We start from the raw sequence: 22,039 nt of genomic DNA, 5'->3' as shown, positions 1-22,039 counted from the left end.
GCGATTTAACTTTCGCGCCAAAATATCAGGGAAGGGAGGGGCTTTAGGGTAAAATAAGAGGGAAAACCAAAGAAGTTAATTTTGGCAATTTTCAGAAAATGATGCGAGCTTTCTCGGCCTGCGGCCTCGAGATTGCCACAATGAACTTTTACATATACATAAAGTTAAGGATCGGGTATACATGCATGCTTGCTCTGCGTAAGTTTACTAGACGAGTAATAAATGAATCAGTATATTGATAGCGTAGTTTTGAGACTTGCTTAAATAGTGGGTGTCGGTCCTAATTATAGCATAGTCCATTTGGATTGGTCATGGTTATGTCCAAGTAAAAGTCAACATATTTTGCCGCAAAAAGCAAGAGTGGCAGCCTACCTGAAGAATATCTCGCTGTATGTCTGCGGATCGGTCATGAGCGTGTTCAGTGCATAGTCCGACTTCTCCTGCTCAGACCAGCTCTCCATTTCCTTGCCTTTCCTGTCCATCCACTCGTCGGTGGTGTTCTGATGAAAAAGATACGTCAAATAATATACCGGGAACTTCAAGTTTAATACTGTATCGAAATTGGTCCGAGCGATAAGTCGTTAAAATGTTCACTGCTGCATAAACATTAAGACATATATTTTTCGTTAATGTGAACTATTGTAGGGAGTTTATTTATCACTGAAAATAACAGTTAATGACACATTATGTTTGTAAATTAAAGCTTGGTGGTTGAATAATATTAATCATAATAAAAACAGCAATTTATAATAATAAAGTGTTTTTGTTTTTTCTGAAATTGTGAAAATAAATGTGGTTGTGCTACAGAAAAGACGTACGGCACTTAACGTTAAAAATGCACTGCTCCAACTGGTTAGGACCATGCAATGTTGTCACCAGATATCGTGAGTATAAACATAGCAAACTAGTGGGTTTTGTTCATTATTGTGGTGGCCTCTGCGAGTGAAACATTTTTATAAAACAAGGTGAATATATTCAAGGGAAGATAATTTAATATTTATCAATAGAACATGTTTATATATTATTCATTGATTGAACGATAATTGTTTTCACTATCCAATCACTTTAAATAATGATAAGTGCACATTATTTGGCAAAGTAGCCTATATATATATATATATATATATATATATATATATATATATATATATATAATATATATATTAACAAAATAATAATATATTTTATCCTTTCTGTAAATATATGATTGTATTACACCAAATTTGAATGATATGCAATAATAATTACATGTTTCAAATTCTAACCTTGAAAAGCACATAGCCGCGTGTTTTCACTGCGTTGTATGTGTTGTTCACCATCAAGCACAAGGTCTCCATGGACTCTGTGAAAGCCGTCTCCTTTTCCTGGAATACGTAACATAACTACATTATAGATCAGGTTGCATACACAGTAATTTCAAATGCCGATCATTCGGAATAACATGTGCTTTTTACAAAATCAAAGCACATTTATTAAGTGTTAGCGGACAAATTATTAAGGTATCGTGTACTTTAAAAGAAATATCTTGTTAGTTTTGGAAATGTTAATTGAAAAACGAGTTAAGACTGCGCATGACTGATTCAAAGAGTGCAAATGGGTATTCATCGTACTAGATGTGTTTAAGCCTACATACTTTGTAGTCCATGTAAATCATCATCATATCAGCCATTTCCATCGTCATCTTCCATTTCATGAGGTCCTCCATCTTATTAACCTCCTCTGTTGATGCCTCCGGAGTGTTATGCCCTCCCTGCTGGGACATTCCTTGTGGGGGGTTTCTGGAACATACATTTAAAATATTTGTACAAAATATTAAAAACAAGAAATTAGCACGTCAGCGCACAATCATTTCCCGCAATTTAATCAATTATGATTATATAGAAATGTTCATTTCCAAAGTCCTATTACACTCCTGAGTAAGAGTATGCAAAATGAGATACTTATTAGAGAGACAGGAAGAATTTTAAACGCCCATTAAATAAAGAAAAGGTACAAAATAACTGTCGGAAACTCTTACCTATCTTCATGGCAAAAACAATGGTTTTTCAATGCTAAAAAAACTAGTGATCAACCTACAACACGTCCATGTCAATATCAATGGTTTTTCTATCCTAGAAAAACTAGTGGGCAACCTACAACATGTTTGAGATAAGGAGCATGAGGATATTGCCCATCATGGAGTTTTGCTGTCCCATTCCCGTGTTTCCCATTCAAGTGCTTCCCATTCCTGTGTTTCCATTTCCCATATATCCCATTCCCTTTCCTGGGTTCATTCCCGTGTTTCCCATTCCATGGCCCATTCCCATATTGCTTCCCTGCTGTTGTTGTTGTGTTCTCATCATATTCTGGAAAAACGTCATCTGGAATGGAAACGGACAGGATGATATACTGTTTAGAAATACTGTAATTGTCAAAAAAATTCAAACGCGGCATCACCATTTTCAACATCATCATCCTCATCATCCTCGTCATTCTCATCATTCTCATCATCATCATCATCATCATCATCATCATCATCATCATCATCATCATCATCATCATCATCATCATCATCAGCAGCAGCAGCAGCAGCAGCAGCAGCAGCAGCAGCAGCAGCAGTAGCAGCAGCAGTATCATCATCATCATCATCATCATCATCATCATCATCATCGTTTACTTCGTCATCGTCCATTCATCCATCCATCATCCTTATAATCAGCAGCAACAGCAGCAGCAGCAGCAGAAGCAGCAGCAGCAGCAGGAGGAGCAGCATTGGCATGAGGACCACCTCATCATCATCATCATCATCATCATCATCCTCATCCTCATCGCCATTATCATCCACATCAGCAGCAGCATTATTGATCTTAATGAAAGCAATAGACTGTTTTTGGTGAATACGTGTACTATTTCGGAAAATGATCATTTTTGATTTTCCATACCAGAATGCTCCCTTTTTGTATTGATACTTATAACAACAAATCACAAAAGGGCAGTTCTTTTGATTATGTTAGGTGTACGGGCTAAAATAATCTAAACCGTATAATGTCAAACAAAGTGCGTCTGTTAATTTAAATGAAAATGGGAGAAAAATGAGCAATGTTGAAATTCGGAAATATTTACAACACTCATCTACCATTTCAACAAACTCAGGGGTGGATCCGGAAATCGATGTTAGAGAGTGCGTAACTAAGGGCGTAACGTTTTGACTTGCGCCCTCCCTCAAAACCAAAACTATTTGATTGAAAGTGTTGACATGGATTTGGTCCATTTGGTGCATTTTGGGCGTATTTCTTTTTTCATGTACTCCAATATTGAAATCAAAAGTAAATTTTAGCGATTTTAATGTAGTGCTGGGTCCCCCCTTCCTGGACGCGCTAGTGAAACTAAATGTGAACAGAATGGCGCATTTTAGAGTAAGCAGTGTCGATGAACAAGCAGATGTGTTTTATAAGTCGTCTAAAGCTTGTTATGAGTTCATATATATTCCAAAGAAATGAAATACGATTTACTAAATTCGATTATCGAGAAAAAATAGACGCCAGTCTGTGAGGGACAACACGACCAATGCTGATGACATTTTCTCTAACAGTGTTAGAAACTGTATAAACGTAACAGGTGACATTAAAATTACATAATATATCAATTGTAAGAATTTCTCTGACCTGTTGTATTTTTGTTCCCATAAATAAATCATATTCATATACTAAAATAATTCAAAAAGCAAAGGAAATTGTTTCAATTCACTCGAACAATCTCTTTTTAAAAATAATAGCAGGTCACGGATGGCATTGACGGCCGTATTTATATTACACTGAAGTCGGCATACGCTGGTAAATTCTGCAATTACTTGACCATTCATTATATGGTAGCTCACACGTTACAATTTGGTTATCATTTAATGCCGAACTATGATATAACTATAGTTAAAGATATTGTACTTGTTATTTTCGTATATATGATTCGATTGGTTGTCCGGTTAGCACAGTGGTTCGTGAACTTGCTTCTCACCTTGGCGATCCGGGTTCGATTCCCGGTCTGGGCGCATGTGAGTTTGGTTTGTGGTCACAAAGTCAGACAATTGGGTTTCCTCCGGGTACTCCAGTTTTCCTCACAACAGAAGACCACACTTCCGCGCAACATCGTGCCCACAAGAGTGATTTATATATATTTCAGCAGCATGTTTCAAAATCGTTGTAAAATCAAATAAGTTAAAACTAAACTTATTGAGCCGCTATATCAGAATGACAATGCCAAGGCCGTTTTTCTAGCATTTACCGATTAAAATATTTTAATTGTTTTATCTGTTATAATTTTCGTCCGTAACGTATTTCCTTGGGTTATGTTTTGTGACATTTTACGAAGAATCAATACTTATTATGATAAAAAGGTCTTATAATATATCTCAAAAATTACTTTATGAGCATATTTTTCACACCAATATAAAAGAAATATTCGTCATTGCTTCCAGGCAATATTTGTCAGCAAAAGTTTAATCCTGCATCCTGCTATTGCCTTACCTTTTCATAATGTTACACCTCACGCGGTGCGCTCTTGTTATTAGTTTTTGCATGATTTGTAGTTTCATCGCTTGCAGGAATTGTTGTTGATTATGATAAACTTGCAATCAAAGTTGATGAACTGTTTTATTTCTGATACATTTAGGCATTCCAACATAATGAACATGATGTACTATGATTTGGACAATCTTTAACCCTGACAGCCTTGAACCTTTATGGATGATCAAAACGTTTTTTTTCAATGTACTAAAACACGTTTAGTTGAATTAATTGAGTTTAATACTCTATAATGTTTATTTGTTTTACAGGAATTGTGAAATAGAATTTCAACTGATCCTATTCACTCTCGTTGGAATATTGGTGTACGCGAGTGTAGTCTTGATTTGATTGCTGTTCTTGTTTCTGTAGTTCTTCATATAAATATTTTTAGAGGAGTCGTACCTAGGACGTATTGGTGAGAAGCGGATGCGCAAAAGTGCGCTTCATGGACAACCACTATTATCGTGATATTAAGTGAGAAAGATATAGAACCAAAATAGAACCAGAAAATGTTTATCATGCAATAAGAATGTTTTAGGTTTTGAATGCCAGTTTTAGTGGAGTGTGTCCTCATAATAACGACTTAGGTACACACTAAATACATCGGTATCATATGTATAAGCAAAGGCCAAATATGACCATTTAAACAACTCATCTTGTGTAGTTTACATACTATTTGATAATGTTGCTTCCTACTAAGCTTTTATACGGTTCAGTTACTATATATAACAGAAATACTTAGCTTAAATCAATGGATATATATATTTTACGGCACGTTTAGGTATGTCTCTTACTTTCCCTTACCGATAAAATGTTGCGAAAATGATTTTATATTTATTTCATTTTTATATTTTATTCAATTAATATTAACTCTAATGCTATCTTGTATGTTACTTGTTAAAAGGGCAATGTTCTTATTGAATTGCACATAAAGATTCGACTTGACCTTGTTGAAATTTTGGCTGCTGGATTTTGGCCTGTAATTGACTTTTTTTTATTTGACGTTATTTGACGACAAAATATTGATCAATCTAGATTGTCACTCAAAAGTCCATGTTAACTAATGTAGCCTTGGCCCGCAACTAATAACCATATATTAATAGAACTTCTAACATACTGCCAGGCAAACATTTTTGGTAAGGGAATATATATTTCATTTAATCACCGAAACATTACAGTGGTATTTACAATACAATTTCGAACTGAACATTTTGTGAGTATTTTGCAATTTCTGCTACAACCAATCGAATATAATTTATATAAAAGCAGATGATGCCGTGTGTTTGTTTATTGTTCTCATAGAAAACAAGAAAAAAGAATAACAACTGTTCTAGGACGAATAACACAAGCAATTCGCGTTCATTAAGAAACATAATTGCAACAGGCCCTAACTTTGCCCTTTCTTTAACTGTGTGTGTGAGTTATTAACATTAGCATACATCTGGCTTGCAGAAATAACTCACTGGATCTTCGAACTGTTTGACATTTGGTTTTAACAGTATTTATTTCAAAATAACATTATAATGATATACACAGTTATAGCATACTCAATATTAAATGGTTGACGGAGGAAGTGAAACATGGAAGTAAAAATACAAATGAAATATGCACAAAACAAAATAATTAGACAGAATTGAGAAGGAAACTATGGTATCTTATACTATGCCTCGCTTTTGTCACTCTTTCTAGCGAATTGAAATGTTTTTAATGTACAGTTATAATTATTTGTATATTTATGTAATAGTTATAAGTTGATGGATACTGTGAAAGATGAACGTCAAATAAATAAAGTAGTAGGTGGTAAAATGCGCATGGGGTATGAAAGAGAGTAGTGTAAAGAGCAGGAAGAGGGGGGCGTGGATAGGTCAGGTCAGTTGTAGAGTCAAGGTTGGTCTAATTTACCTTAAGGAAATGAAAAAAAAAACGTTTGACGAGTGTTGAACGTGATTAAATATCGTTGGGTTTGTCTGGTCCGTGGCGTTTTTGGATTTAAACTATATAACTTGAAGTGACATAGGCCTTATGGCAGGCAAATGATCGAATAGGTAATGCTTTTGTGCATGATATAAGGGGCAGGAGAAAAATAAATGGTAGGTGTCCTCAATTTCACCACATTGGCAATTTGGGCTATTAATAATATTTTTAGAGAACAAATGATCATTAAGATTACTACAGTGCATCCGCAGCCTTGCATGGGTGACACTCAATATGCGTTCACCCTCATTGTAATATTGAGGAACTGTTTGTTTATTCTTGTTTGGGTTAAACTTGAAGGAGAGCAAGGATGGAGAGGAACGAACTCTTTCCGGAAGTGCATTCAACGACGATATTGTAGTTGGTAGAAATGAACTCGATAACAGTTGAGTTTTACAAGTAATATTACGAAGGTTAACAGAATTCCTAAGATTGTAGGAGGATGTATCACCAACTCGGGACGGAATAAGTGAAGTGAGATAAGGCTGGCGTAAGGAGATGAAACATCTTGTAAAAGAGTGTGAGTTTATGTTTTCTCCTTCTGTCCTTCAGAGGTTCAAGTCCTGTTTCAATTTAAAGATTATAAATGGAAACGAGTCGTGTTGCTCCGGAAATGATTCGCGCTGCCTCATGCTGAACCTTCTCTAGATCTTCTTCATCAGCTTGCGTAAGATTGTCCCAAACAACATCGGCATATTTTTAAAGTGGCCGAATAAATGTTTTATATAGTACTTCTAGCAATTTGCGACCAAGGACGTATTTGAATGATCGCATGAGGTAGATACGTTGCCAGGCCTTGGTTACAGAAACAGCAAACAGAAACCATTCCTAATGTTATCGCCAGCAAACTGGAACAGCCCGTAAATACCCCACACTTTCAAACTGGTTACTAAGATTTTTGACTGTCAGCTAACTGTTTAATATCAGAATACATTAAGTTTAAAGCATTGCGGTTTTGTGTTTGACGGCCTTAAAATGAACTCATTTCAAGCATGTTTAGTAAGTGATGACCTTCAACAGTGCAATAAAGCTTTGGAAAGCCCAAAATAAAGACGTTCCAAAGTTCATGTTTTATTCAGTTTTGAGTAGAGGTGGCAACGAGTACCCGACTACTAAATCACTACTCAAGTACTTGATTTTTTTATTGATTTTTTATAAAATTCACCAATGCACGATTTACAGACGTAAGAATCAGATCTGGTGCGTTTCAAAGAATACAATTTACGGTCCCTCTAATCCCCGCTGTGTACACAGTTGACCATAATAAATTAATTGACACTTGTTGTGAGAGTAACAAACTGTAAACAAAGTGCCCTTATTTGCAAATAGCAATGTTTTGAAAATGGTACATCTCCGACAAAATTGTATTGTTTACCAATTAGAGAGTTTTCACCAAACAATGGACGTTGACGAGTGAATTAGTAACGACCGTTACATGCAATGATTCCTGAATGGGCGTATTTTTGCAATGATTATCACAATTGATTGGTGGATATCTTATATTGTAATTCTGAATGTTGTTCATTATTGAGTGTAGTCATCGAGACGCTCGGTTATGACCGGAGTTTTACTTTCAATTCATATTGAAGTACACATGTTTGTATAAAATGAAATGAAAAGGACAAATTAAAAGCACGAAACGACATTTGTTTTCTTATTGATTTTTTATTGAAATAATGACAGTCCTATTTAAAGATGAAAATAGACAATATTACGACCAACGCACAAAGTACATGAACGATACATGTAACATGAAGTTGTCTTTCCTAAAATCAATTCAAGTTATCCAAGTAATCGAGTACCCAAGTACTCGATCGGAAGGTTGTCCGAGTACTCGAGTACCAATTTTACTACTCGTTGCCATCCCTAGTTTTGTGGTATAATCTGTTACGGCAGTAAAAAGCTGTTCCTGTGGGATATGGTGTGCGGTAAAAATGAGTTGACAAAATTATATGAAGAATGGGGATATCGTGGGAGATGAAGAGACACTGGTATGTTTCTCACCATCTTTTGCTCTGCACGTTTCACTTTTAATGTTATTATGCACAAGGTGATGTTAAGACAAACCATAAATATATTGAACAAAATCATTGTTCTTAACTTACATATTTATTCACATGGCATAATGCAGACACATTGCCATACTATGGGTTAAAAGATGAAAGCATATTAAAAAGGCGACACAATCGGCAATCTCAATTTCACTTTCAAACCGATTGATATTCCAAATTGCTGTGTATATAGGTTAACTTATATACATCGTTATGTTTCAGCTACTATACGTGAAAGTACATACATATTTTACAAGCGAGAACTTAACACTGATAAATACGTATTATTTTATAAAATATTTAACTAACTTCCGAATAAGATTCTCGCTTTAATATTGAAATGATTTGTGTATAAGTGGGGTTGCGTTCGACCACGTCTGAAACGTATTTAAGGTTTCCGACCCACACATGTTCTAATTTGGGATGTTTAGTGTCCCTGTATCATTTGAGGGTTTTGGGAGGAAAAAATGTTAATATCTACTGTGTGTTTGAGGGGTTGATTTTTGTTTAACAAGTAAGTAATCAATAAGCAAATGCCTTTCCAAATGATACCAAATTCGTTTGCGGATTACCAAGCAGCAGACATAGTGGAACCTTCAGAGACCTAAATTATTTGTCAGTTGGACTCCATAAATCTGTAAGAATATAGGAACACTAAACATGGTACATGTAAACATTTTCACAATTGGGACACAATGGCAGTTGGTTCATAACTCGTTTATAGTTTTATTCAGTTGTTCCTGTTTGCATCTCTGCGCGGTTCTCACGTTATGTGCCTTTTGTATGGATCCTCCAGCTTTTTTGTTTTCGATTCAATAATGTTATAAATGTTAAGGAAATTTGGACCGTCGGTAGAAACGATAGGATCTTAATAGGTTGAATAACCAAATATATAGTTGTGTCTGGTTTTGCGTTATCTAGAGTTGGGACAAAAACACAACAGCTCTTAAGGAAATTCATTGTTTATTTGGATGTTAGACATTGCGAATATAATTAAAGAGAACATTAAGAGATTGAATATTTGTACAAACAAACACAGCTAAAACTGAATATCAAAACTACGTCTGCAATGGAATAAAATACGTGTGTATGCGATATAAAACCAAAAAAGACCGTCCAATCGCTCTGTAATGCCGCTTGAAATTAAAAAGAAACAATAACACTTTTTTAATGGATTTGAACAAGTAAATCTGTAAAGAATTGCAATTTGAAACCTTTTTATATTCAATTGTTGTTAAAAAAGATGCGAATAATAATACACCATCTATTTATCATGGCACTAGTCGTCTCCCATGTTCATCTTCTCCATCTTCATGACCGCCTTTGCAAACTGCTCACCCGTCATGCAAACCCAGGTGGCAAACCTAAGAAAAAATGTAAGGTCACTATTAAAACGAATATATCATATTTTGTCTACGTTACTATTGACAAAAATCGCTCTGCCCTCTGCGCATGTGCGAAGTAACAAAGATTGACAGTTGAGGCTGCTGTTTAAGCTAACGTCATAAACCAGCATTTAAAAAAGATGTTTATTTAAACAGGTATCAAATCGTATTGACAACTATGCAGGGCACAATTCAAATGTGTATGTGACAATATACAAATAGAAATTAAGCATGAACGTTTTTTCCTTTAATATACTCTTTATAATATACAACCAATCAAGCAAATTCAGTACCAAAATGTGCAAATCTTAATTGATCAAATCAAATGTAGATCATTATGAATAAAAAAACTTGACGAGGTATTCCCAGTAAAGTTATCTACTATGCAAACATACCATAGGTTAATCTTGTAATATAAATATCAACAATTTCTTGATTTTTAAACTACAAGTACCATAACGTTCATTTTTCGGTGCGCTTTCGTTGTTTGTAGACATCAATCCATTTTAATTGCTTTTTTATAACATATTCACAGAGCCGCGACAATTGACCATCGCAAGAAACTCATTTAATGAAACTTACGCCTGGGCGATTTAACTTTCGCGCAAACTATTAGGGAAGGGAGGAACTATAGCGTAAAGCAAGCAGGAACAACAAATATAAAGTTTAAGTTCATTTTGGCAAATGTCAGAAAATGATGCGAGCTTCCTCGGCTTACATAGGCATAGCGGTAGGGATCAGGCATCCATGCAGTCTTTCACTGTCGGTATGTTGATAACGTAGTTTTTAGACTTGCTTAGATTGTGTTTGTCGGTCATAATCATAGCAAAGTCCATTTGAATCGCTTATGGTTTTGTCTAAGTAAAAGCAAGAGTGGCAGCCTACCTGACGAAGATCTCGCTGTATGTCTGCGGATCGGTCATGAGCATGTTCAGTGCATAGTCCGACTTCTCCTGCTCAGACCAGCTCTCCATTTCCTTGCCTTTCATGTCCATCCACTCGTCGGTGGTGTTCTGATGAAAAAGACATGTCAAATACTTTACCGGGAACTTTAAATTTAAAACTGTATCGAAATTGGTCCGAGCGATAAGTCGTTAAAATGTTGACTGCTGCATAAACACGAATATATTTTTGTTAATGTAAACTATGGTAGTATTATCAATAGAAATGACAGTTAATGACACATTTGGTTTGAAAATTAAAGCTTGGTGTAATAATAATCATCATGATGCTAACAGCTATTTATAATAATAAAGTGTTGTTGTTTTCTGGAATTTTGAAAATAAATGTGGTTCTGCTACGGAAAAATTGTGAGGCACTTTACGTTAGCAATAAACTGGTCCAACTTGTTAGGACCGTCCAATGTTGTCACCTGATATCGTGAGTATAAACATAGCATACTTGCAGGTTTTATTCATTCTTGTGGTGGCTTCTGTGAGTGAATCAACTTTATGAAACAAGGTGAATTTATTCAAGGGAAGATAATTTAATAATTATGCCTGTTATGGGACATGTTAATATATTAAATATTGATTGAACGATAATTGTTTTCCCTATCCAATCATCTTAAATAGTGATAAGAGCACATTATTTGACAAAGTAGTCAAAAGGAAAATCCTATATATATCCATTTTAAAGTTAGCCCTGGCACGTTACAGTACTGTGATACTGTATTGAATAGGGTTTTTATTGTCTGGGGTTGTGGAATAGCTAGACAATTGTTAACCAGGGAAGCCATTGTTGTTTTTTTCAATTCTGTTTCAACAAAACGCCGTGATATTCCTGACCTGCTGGAGATTTTGTAATAACATAATAATTTATATTATCCTTTCTGTAAATATATGATTTAATTCCGCCAAATTTGACTGATATGAAATAATAAATACAATTTTCAAATTCTTACCTTGAAGAGCACATAGCCGCGTGTTTTCACTGCGTTGTATGTGTTGTTCACCATCCAGCACAAGGCCTCCATGGACTCTGTGAAAGCCGTCTCCTTTTCCTTGAATACGTTACATAACAACATTATAGATCAGGTTGCATACACAGGATTTTCAAATGCAGATCGTCCGGAATAACATGTGCTTTTTACAAAATCAAAGCACATTTATTAAGTGATAGCGGACAAATTATTAAGGTATCATGTGCTTTTAAATAAATATCTTGTTAGTTTTGGAGATGGGTATTGAAAAACGAGTTAAGACAGCACATGACTGATTCAAAAAGTGCTAATGGGTATTCATCTTATTAGGTGTGTATATGCCTACATACTTTGTAGTCCATGTAAATCATCATCATATCGGCCATTTCCATCGTCATCTTCCATTTCATGAGGTCCTCCATCTTATTAACGTCCTCTGTTGAAGCCTCCGGAGTGTTACGCCCTCCCTGCTGGGACATTCCTTGTGAGGGTTTTCTGGAACATACATTTAAAATGTTTGTACAAAATATAAAAAAGACATAAGCATGTCATAGCATAATCATTTTTCGCAATTTTAATCAATTAAAATCATATAGAAATGCTCAATTCTAAAGTCTAATTACACTTCTAAGAGTATGCATAATGAGTACAATATTTCTTAGAGAGACAGGAAGACTTCTAAACGCCCATTAAATAAAGAAAAGGTACCAAAAAAAAAGACTCTAGGAAATTCTTATCTATCTTCCTGTCAAAAGCAATTCTTTTTTCATGCTAGAAAAAGAAGTGATCAATCAACAATAACTTCATGTCAATATCAATGTTTTCCATCCAAGAAAAAGTAGTGGTCAACCTACAACATGTTTGCGATTAGGACCATCATGAGATTGCTCATCATGGAGTTTTGCTGTCCCATTCCCGTGTTTCCCATTCCAGTGCTTCCCATTCCTGTGTTTCCATTTCCCATATTTCCCATTCCCATTCCTTGGTTCATTCCCATGTTTCCCATTCCATTGCCCATTCCCATATTGCTTCCCTGCTGTTGCTGTTGCGTTCTCATCATATTCTGGAAAAATGTCATCTGGAATAAAAAAGGACAAGATGATAAATTGTATTGAAATGCTGTAATTGACAAGAGCATTCGAACGCGGCATCACCATTTTCATTATCCTCATCATCGTCATCATCATCGTTTTTATCATCATCATAGTCATCGTCGTCGTCGTCGTCATCACATCATCATCAGCATCATTATCATCATCATCGTCGTCGTCGTCGTCATCATTATTATCATCATCATCATCATCATCATCATCATCATCATCATCATCATCATCATCATCATCATCATCATCATTATCAGCAGCAGCACCACCACCGCCACCACCACCACCACCACCACCACCACAACCAAATTATTATCACCATTATCATCATCATCATCATCATCATCATCATCATCATCATCATCATCATCATCATCATCATCGCCTTTATCATCCACATCATACACATCATCATCCATATCATCCACATCCTCCTCCTCATCATCATCATCATCAGAAGCAGCAGCATCCTCATCATCATCATCATCATCATCAACCTCATCATCATTTCTTCTCATTACCGCTTCCAGTGTGCTTATCCATTGCCTTTCAAATATTTGATTTCTACTTACTGGGTTCACCTGTCCGTTCTGGTTTCCCCACGGCTGCTGGTTCCATCCATACTGGTTGGCCCCGTATTGCGGTACCTGGTTCTGGTATGCACCTCCATTCATGCTCCAGCTGCCGCTCCCGTGAGCCATTGCCATCCCCATCACACACAGGGCCGAAGCGTATGCGAGTGCAGCCATCGTTGGTAGTTATCTATGGATTAATTAATAAGTTGAATAAATCAAATCGCAGTTTATTTTAATTATTAATGACTCGACGGACAAACTACAATAGAAGCCTGACCGAATTAGAAGCTGAATATATCATATTCTTAAATGAAGGAATATATGTAATTGTATTTGATATAAGCAACTATGCACAGGCATAGGATAATAGTACATGTTTACTCGATTAAGTGAATTTAATATAAATATTATGCATCTTTCAAAGCTAAACATTTACTTTAAAGAGTGTTTGCCAAAGCCTTAAAGGCTGCCGCCGTATACAAATAAGTAGCAAAAAATAAGTATTTGTTTAATATATTAAACGCAAAAAGTACAGAACATGGGGCAAAAGCTGTGACGTGGACGGAATAAAGTAGGCTTCAATGGATGGAGCGGACATTCAATAAGTGTCAACAATTAACCAAATCTAATAAAACACGGACAAATTCTTCCGAAAAGTGTTTGAGCAACGTAGGCGCTTGGCGCTACTCAATGACAATAATTCGAGAAGGCCCTTAATACTGAACCTGCTTTGGTCAGTTTCAACTAAAACATGTAAACAAAGAAAATTGTGATTTAAATGAAATGCTTCGTCCTGCAAGGAAAAAAAAAACATACAATAAATACCCGAGATTCAATCGGTTTTATCACCAAATAAACCCGACATGCTTAAAAGCTCAATACTATTTCAGAAATGGATTGATTTTCTTTTTAATAAATTTAGTAACTGAAATTTTCAAGCGCTCATTGTACTTTGTATGGACTTTCGTTATTTCCAGTCTTGAATTACAATTTAAATTAATAAAAAAAGTTATATGTTTCTTAAAAAAGGCACTTAATCAAATAATCGCATTTCCACTAAGGTCTTATTTCTAAACAAGGCAAAGATAGATCGACGTAGACCATACATCCGCGGATGTATATCGGTATGCGCCAACGGAGGGTCGGTGACATGCGATGGACAATCCACAGTACTTGCCGAAAGGGCTTCCTAATTTTCGATATTCTGCATTCGCAGCCTCGTTCTGAGATTCATCTTAACTAAATATAGCCACCAAACCAATTCGGGAACAAGTTAAATAATGAAACGAAAACAAACGTGGGTTCGACTCATCTATTGTACAATGATAAAGGATATAAATCCTATATACCTATACTTTACATACAGATTCATTTCAAAGAACAAACGATTCAAGAATATCGAAATATGAAAAGCGGTTTATAGCACATAACAAGATTATATCATCACGGCGATTTGAACATTATTACACAGCTTAATTGGCAGCCAAGACAGCACTTTGGTGTGAAAGACGATTCCTTAAATTCATAGTTTGCGTTATCATTAAATGTACGCGCGAGTAGTGGATTGTTATCCTGTCAAGCATCTTGAAAGGGACATATTTTGTAAAAACAAGACAATCTAACTTAGAACACAATAACACAGTTGCGGACTAAAGGTTTATTACTGTTTTAATTCAACAGCAAATCAACGAATATTTGATATTCAGTTTGACATCAGAATATCGAATAATCATTTGCATCCCATATAAACGCATGCAAAGGAATCAAGATATGATTGATAAACTGACCGGATTCTCAGTGTCGTGCATTACAGTCGAAACCTTTATCCATGTTTTACACCAGCATATGTAATCAAATAAAACTAAAGTCAAAAAAGTTTGATTTGTTATTTTGTTTGCGTTTAAACATGCGGCGATTGCCTAGCTGATAAATACTGTAAATTTGAAATTAAAAAAAAATATATGAATAAGAAATGAATGACATAAACAAACAATTTCGTAAATAGTTTTTTTTTACTTACTTACCAGTAGGTGAAAACAAATCCAGCACAAGACGAGTTGAAATGTGATGAAATCTTGGGCGCCGGAGCCTCTCTTTATACCGGTTCTCCGCCTCGACTCGTTTGGATGGACCGCAGTGTAAAGTTTATCCACCCGTGATCGAATAGTAATTATAAACGCCTATATTTGGATATCGAATATCGTGCAAATAAGAAACCACAAAAAGTCTTAAGATTGTTTAAACATAATCGTGTTCGAAAGTGGAACGTTTCAAAAATCGTGACTATATAATTACAAAAGAAGGGTATTTCAAAATTGTTGAACTTTAAAGTGGAACCACTCTCTAACAATATTTATTTTGTTTTAAATACAGTCATGATGTTCTGTATTTTACCCTTTAACGTCGCTTTATTAAAGTTCACGCATCTCTCTATAATTTGTATGTCTTTTTGAAATAGTTTTGGTATCAATTTAATGCTTTTAAAATCGTTCTTGTTTTTAGCTTTTTCGTGAGTTTCTCTGACTAATCCATCCCACACAAAATCATATCAAAAATGATAACTGATACAAAGTGTATATACATGCGTATAACGAACATGTTTAATGGTATTCGTAATAATAATTTAGCATTTATGATCATTAAAATTCACATGATTGTATACTCAACAAATAATAAGAATACAATGGTCTTAATACTCAAACTGTACTGTATTGAGTAAAAATGTTAGAAGAATAACAGGGTCTGTAATGTAGAGGCATCTAAGTAAATTTTAAATATTTTTAATTAATTATGAAAAATTGTTTCATATCCAAAATTATGTTATTATGAACTTAAAAATGGTTTACCTGCGTTAGCATAGCACGAATATGAAATAATAGTAACAGCTATTTATTAACTTAATTTAACCTTAAATATCGTACATATTTAAAGTCCTATTCTTATAATTATATTTTAGTAATGTAAACTTTATAATAATGTGTATAAATCAAAATGACTTCGCTATCTTTCTGATTTACCGCAATTTTGATAAATAGATACATTTATCGCAATAACAAATATGCCATACAAGATACAACCTACAGAAAAGTCAAAATGTAGAACGCATAACGTAAATACGAATTTTGCGGATCACATGTTTTTCTTAATTCATGGAATATCATATCGTTTTTTATCATATTATTTTTATATTAAATCTAAGAGGTAATATTTGATTAAAAGAAAATAATTCAAAATGATATAATGTTTTAATTAAACAGGGTTTATACATGTTCTTTCGATTAAAGGGCTTGTCCCTGTGTAATTATTACAAGAAAGCAATTGATTTATCTTACAGATTCAAATTCAAACATTTTCATTAAGTGACGTAAACATATAAATTTTCTTGATACAAGATATATTTATGTCACAAAATTGATCTCGTGAAATGACATGTCAAAAGAAAATATGGAAATATATATAAAAAGTACAAGAGTGAAAAAGAATGAAATAAGTTATCGTATACATGTATAATAACCATAAATTAATGCACGTACACGCAAAACGAGCACATATAATATAAATAATAAAAAATAGGAATATCTTGCCTTGTTTAATAACATCTGCTTTTCTTTTTTAGTAACATATAAAGGATAATCAAAAAATATCTTCGAGGTAGTACAATCACTTAAAAAACCCAGTCTATTGCTTTCATTAAAATCAATAAATACCAGTGTACTATCTCATTGTACATAATGGTAATAATCACATAAAAAGTTCAAAGGCGGATCCAAGATTTAATGTTGGGTGAGGGGGCGTAATTTAAGCCCCCCCCCCTCCCCCAAGAACCAAAATTATTTGGTTTAAAGTGTTGAGAGAGGGGTCGGGTTTTAGGGTTTTGAACCAAGCTCTTCAACTAGAACACAATGTTTTAATCCAATGTTACTTTCGACCTTTAAAATTTCATTCAGTGAATGGTGACAAGTGTAACTTTGGCAAGGTTGATGCCCTTATGAACTATTTAGATAATGGAGCACTTGCTCTTAAATAATAAAGATGCATTTATAAAAAAATCATTAATTGATGTTTCTAACATGTTTGCACTCAAACACGAGCTAATAATATACAAAAAAAAACAGAACTATATTTGAGGAATATTTTTCCACATGCCGGCGTTGGATCGACATTCCCGACGATCTCAGAACTTTGCAGGTAGGGCGATTCACGGGTAGCAATTGCGTATACCAATTAAGGATTCCGATAAAACTCCGACATAAAGCATAAAACAACCAGTAAAAATGTAGATTTCAGTTTAAGATCGTGTTTTATTCTCTCTTGATCATCGAAAGACTTTTTTGCTATTAATAACAATCGTGAAATAAAATTCTATTGTACTCTGGACTCATCAAAAAGCCTCCATTTAATTTACGACGATAGTTGAAAGAAAGAAAATTAACGTATGCTTAGTGTCTCTCGTTGTCACGATTTTGCGTGCTATCTTGGTTTGTGTGGAGTAAATAATCCACTATTCCGGCTTGCTGACCACTAACGAAACAATACGCTCGGACTGGGATTAATGACAAGCGCTTTAATAATCTTTCCACTATCTGGACAACCATTGAACTAATTTGCAACATTATTATCACCACTTGAAGCGGTTTTTCCTTTTGAAACAATTTATAAGTTTATATTTGCATAACTTTTTTCTTATGTTGATAATAATTGAGAAAACCTTAAACAGCATGCTTCATTACTAAATGATTCTAGTATAGGTAGTTCATATCAATTATTGAAAGCTTCTTGTTAAATGTTTGTCAGCTCTTTTCATTACGCTAGCATAGCATGCCCTTAACCCCAAGTGAGAGTTCACTTAGATTAATACGATCATACAAAGGCCGTTATTTTAGCATTTACCAATTACGATATTATTATTGTTTTTTATCTGTAATCCTTTTTCGCTCGTAACGTGTTACATTGCTTTATGTTATGTGACATTTTACAATGAATCAGTTCTTATTCTGAAAAACGTAGTTCGTACGATTTATAGCAAAAATTACTTAATGAGCTAATGCTTTCACTCAAAGATAAAGCACAATTCGTCATTGTTTTCAGGACACATTTGTCGGCATATGTTCAATTACGAATTCTGCTATCGATTCACCTTTTCATTATGCGAAACCGCACACGTTGCGCTTTTGTTATAAGGTTTTGCATGATTGGTAGTGTCAATTCATCGCGTTCATGAATTGTTGTTGATTATGATATATCTGCAATCAAAGTTGATGCACTCTTTTATTTCTATTACATTTAGGCACTCAACCAGAATGAAAATGATATACTATGTATTGGTCAATCTTAATCCCCGACAGCCTTGAACCTTTATGGATAATCGAAATGTCTTTCTTCAATGTACTTATACACGTTTAGTTGAATTAATTGAGTTTAATTCTCTAAAAAGTTTATTTTGTTTACAAGAATTGTGAAAAAAAATCAAATTGTCCCATTCACTCTTGTTGTAATAATGTTGTGCGCGAGTGTAGTCTTTATTCGATTGCTGTACTTGTTTCTGTAGTTCTTTATATAAATACTTTTGGGGGAGTCGTACCTAGGACATATAGGTGAGAAGCGAATGCGCAAAAAACTGCGCTTAAGGGACAACCACTATTATCGTGATATTAAAGAAGGAAGATATAGAACTTTAAACCAAAATAATAGAAAATGTATTACATAAAATATGAATGTTTTAGGTTTTAAATGTCACTTTAACAACTTGTCTTGTGTTTTTACATAATATTTAAGAATGTTGTTTCTTACGTTTTTTACAGATTAATGATTAATTATAACAGAAATGCTTAGTTTAATCAATAAATAGGGAATATTTTATTAGTTGGTTGATCCGTGGTGTTGTATTACTTCGAGTTGCTTATGGAAGGGTCCCTATCGCAAGAGACCAAGTAGTACCGGTCCATTGTGTAATACGGAAACAGAAAGCTGCACTCTGTAATACGGGGATTTTCGCCTGATCATTTGTATTTTTCAGTTAAAAATTCAATACTTTTGACAGAATATTTATTTTTAGGTATATAATAAATATGTATATTGTATGTCACGTATAGTTCTTACATTCCCTAACCGATAAAAAGTTGTAAAATTGATTTTATATTTATTTCATATTTATATTTCACTCAACTTTTATTGGCAAGAAATATCATAGTGTTTATAGTCATTTGTCAATTGGCAAGGTTCTAATTTTCCAAAAATTATCTATGTAAACTAATGCCTGAATTGAACCATCGTCACTGTATAATTATGTTTAAAGTTTTTCCTGAAATCACCTTTATATTAGCCTTGTCCCGCAACTTATTACCATAAATTTATAGAAGTGCTAACAAACTGCCATGTTTTGAAGGGGTAGGGGGAAATATCAATTAGTTGATTGCCATAGAATTGCAGTTATATGAAGATACAATTTTGAACTGAACATAAAAGCAGATGTTGTCGTGTGTTTCCTTATTGTAATCCTAAAAAGCAAGCTAAAAGAATAGCAACTATTCTAGGACAAATATAACAAGCGATTTGCATTTATTAAGAAATTAATTGCAACAGGCCGTAACTTAACCATTTCTTTTGGTGTGTGTATGCGTAATTAAACATTACTATACATCTTCCTTGCAGAAATAACTCGCCGTTTCACATTTAGAAAGCTTTGCAAAAAGCTTATCTCAGACTTTACTAATACAATGTACCATAATAAGATTGATTAACGAGGAAAATTAGGCATCCGAGGGATTACTGAAGCAACGGTAATGACATTTACCATGACAGTGTTAGAGGCTGTTCAAGCTTAACTGGTCATATCGGAACTAGATACATATCAATTATAGATCGCATTCCTGACGTTTTGATGGGCCTTTTGGGTTTGTAACCTGTGACATTTTACATAGAATCAGTATATTGTTCAAAAGTTTTAAAATGATGTATCAGCGTACTTTTCTAACCGTGCACCAAAGACAAAGACGTCGTGCAAAAACAATCAACAACCAAAAACGAGCAAAATGACGCGAATGGACAAGGGCAAAGCAGATGGGAAGCATTCATAATTATAGTTTCTTAAGAGTGAACCAAATGGGTTTTAAGGGAGTAAACCCCTTGGCATCACACCAACCAGCGATCTAGAAGACGGGGCTTATCGTGCAAACTCCTTCTAGTCGTCCCTCTAGCCTCTTATTTTAAAATAACTAAATAAATTCAGATCCCGATGTAGCAATTGCAGTACCGTACCTCATTGAATGGAAAAAAAACACATTTAATGGTAATGTAGAGATGTATTAAACTCCAACAGTTCAGAATTATGCCAATCTTTGATCGGTGTTAAATTTGGTGCTGGTTTCAAGGGGAGTTGATCATTATATTAAGAAACTTCCAACAAAGCAGATGTGTCCATGCCATGTAGTATTTATGTTTTACATTCAAATTGCAGCAAACAGAAAATGAATCTAGATTTTGGACTGCTTGATTAGATAATAACCAGAACCCGCGAAAACATCTCCAGTCAATGTCCATTCATGATTGGCTAAATCCTGCTTTTAAAATTATTTTGATATTAAATGGTTATTTATATGTCTTTATTATCCAGGGACAGTGAATCGGTGCTGCATAATATGTTTAGCCCAAAGTATGAAATAATTAAATAACTTGGCCATTTGTATATTAAGATTATGCTTATTTGTTTTATCGAACATTTGTGCTTATTCCTGAATGAGACAGATAGCGACATTTTCAATTAAGCAATGCGTGGAGAGTGAAAAAATGTTGATTCGGACATATATCGTGACATCAACACAGGCAACCATGCTTCGAATGGATAACGGTCTTTTGTAATATCCTGATTTATGTTATAAATTATGATGTACTTAATGCCATTTTAAAAGCCCGATTGAAATTCGTGCTACACGAAAACGAGTACAATCTATCAGTGTGATGTGTCTAGTTTAGAGAAGTTTCAGACAGCTCTCGTATGAGATTTCCGAGGTGTAAACACTGCCGTAATTTTTCTTTTAGGAATAATAACAAGCTTCACTTGGCGCATTGAAGCTATAGACTTCAATTAGAGTCCAACCTCTGGCAGATATTGGGGGATGTATGTAATGCGTTGTAGTATGTTTATGTGCCATATAGAAATGCGGGCATATGTTGCATAGCAACTTCCTTATTGTAGGCAAGTTAATTATTGAAGTGTTCTTTATTTCATATGATTAGGATCTAGAAGTCCTTAAAAAGATTTTTTTTCCGAATAATTAAGCATTGATTTTGATTTCTATGCGTGCATATAGTACAAACGCTCATCCGCACTTTCTAAATTCATGAAGCGCGCTAGTACTTCTTTGAAAATAAAAAAAATAATGGCCGGGCGTTTATAGCGCTTGAAAGCACGCAAAATAAGGATCAATCCGTAAATTTCCTCCATTTCATTGATTTTTGTATGGCAATAATAATTTTGGTTGTAAATAATTTCG

At 34.4% G+C, this 22,039-nt stretch overlaps 1 protein-coding gene across 2 annotated transcripts; it reads right to left on the bottom strand.

Annotated features, from left to right (window-relative positions):
- Positions 1 to 9,542: 9,542 nt before the first annotated feature.
- On the bottom strand, positions 9,543 to 15,616 carry LOC128243527 (uncharacterized). 2 transcript variants are annotated; one of them, XM_052961355.1, is made up of 7 exons: positions 15,572 to 15,616; positions 13,545 to 13,734; positions 12,724 to 12,947; positions 12,220 to 12,364; positions 11,852 to 11,950; positions 10,834 to 10,961; positions 9,543 to 9,927 (listed from the first exon to the last, which is right to left on the bottom strand). In XM_052961355.1, the coding sequence occupies exons 2-7, from the start codon at positions 13,719 to 13,721 to the stop codon at positions 9,843 to 9,845; spliced, it is 858 nt and encodes a 285-aa protein (XP_052817315.1). In that variant the 5' UTR covers positions 13,722 to 13,734; positions 15,572 to 15,616; the 3' UTR covers positions 9,543 to 9,842. The 2 variants fall into 2 exon arrangements, with proteins under 2 accessions (XP_052817315.1, XP_052817323.1); XM_052961363.1 differs by having other exon boundaries at positions 15,568 to 15,597.
- Positions 15,617 to 22,039: the final 6,423 nt, after the last annotated feature.

This window comes from Mya arenaria, chromosome 2 (assembly GCF_026914265.1).
Source record: "Mya arenaria isolate MELC-2E11 chromosome 2, ASM2691426v1".
NCBI lineage: Eukaryota > Metazoa > Mollusca > Bivalvia > Myida > Myidae > Mya > Mya arenaria.
The sequence above is the reverse complement of the archived record's forward strand: the minus strand, read 5'-3'. Positions and strand labels throughout refer to the sequence as shown.

Excerpts from the sequence above, each read along its gene's own strand:
- LOC128243527 (XM_052961355.1), bottom strand. The coding sequence starts at position 13,721 with ATGGCTGCACTCGCATACGCTTCGGCCCTGTGTGTGATGGGGATGGCA. Across the intron at positions 10,962-11,851 it reads GCGGCTATGTGCTCTTCAAG|AACACCACCGACGAGTGGAT; the intron begins GTAAGAATTTGA and ends CTTTTTCATCAG. Across the intron at positions 9,928-10,833 it reads TACAGCGAGATCTTCGTCAG|GTTTGCCACCTGGGTTTGCA; the intron begins GTAGGCTGCCAC and ends ATTTTTTCTTAG.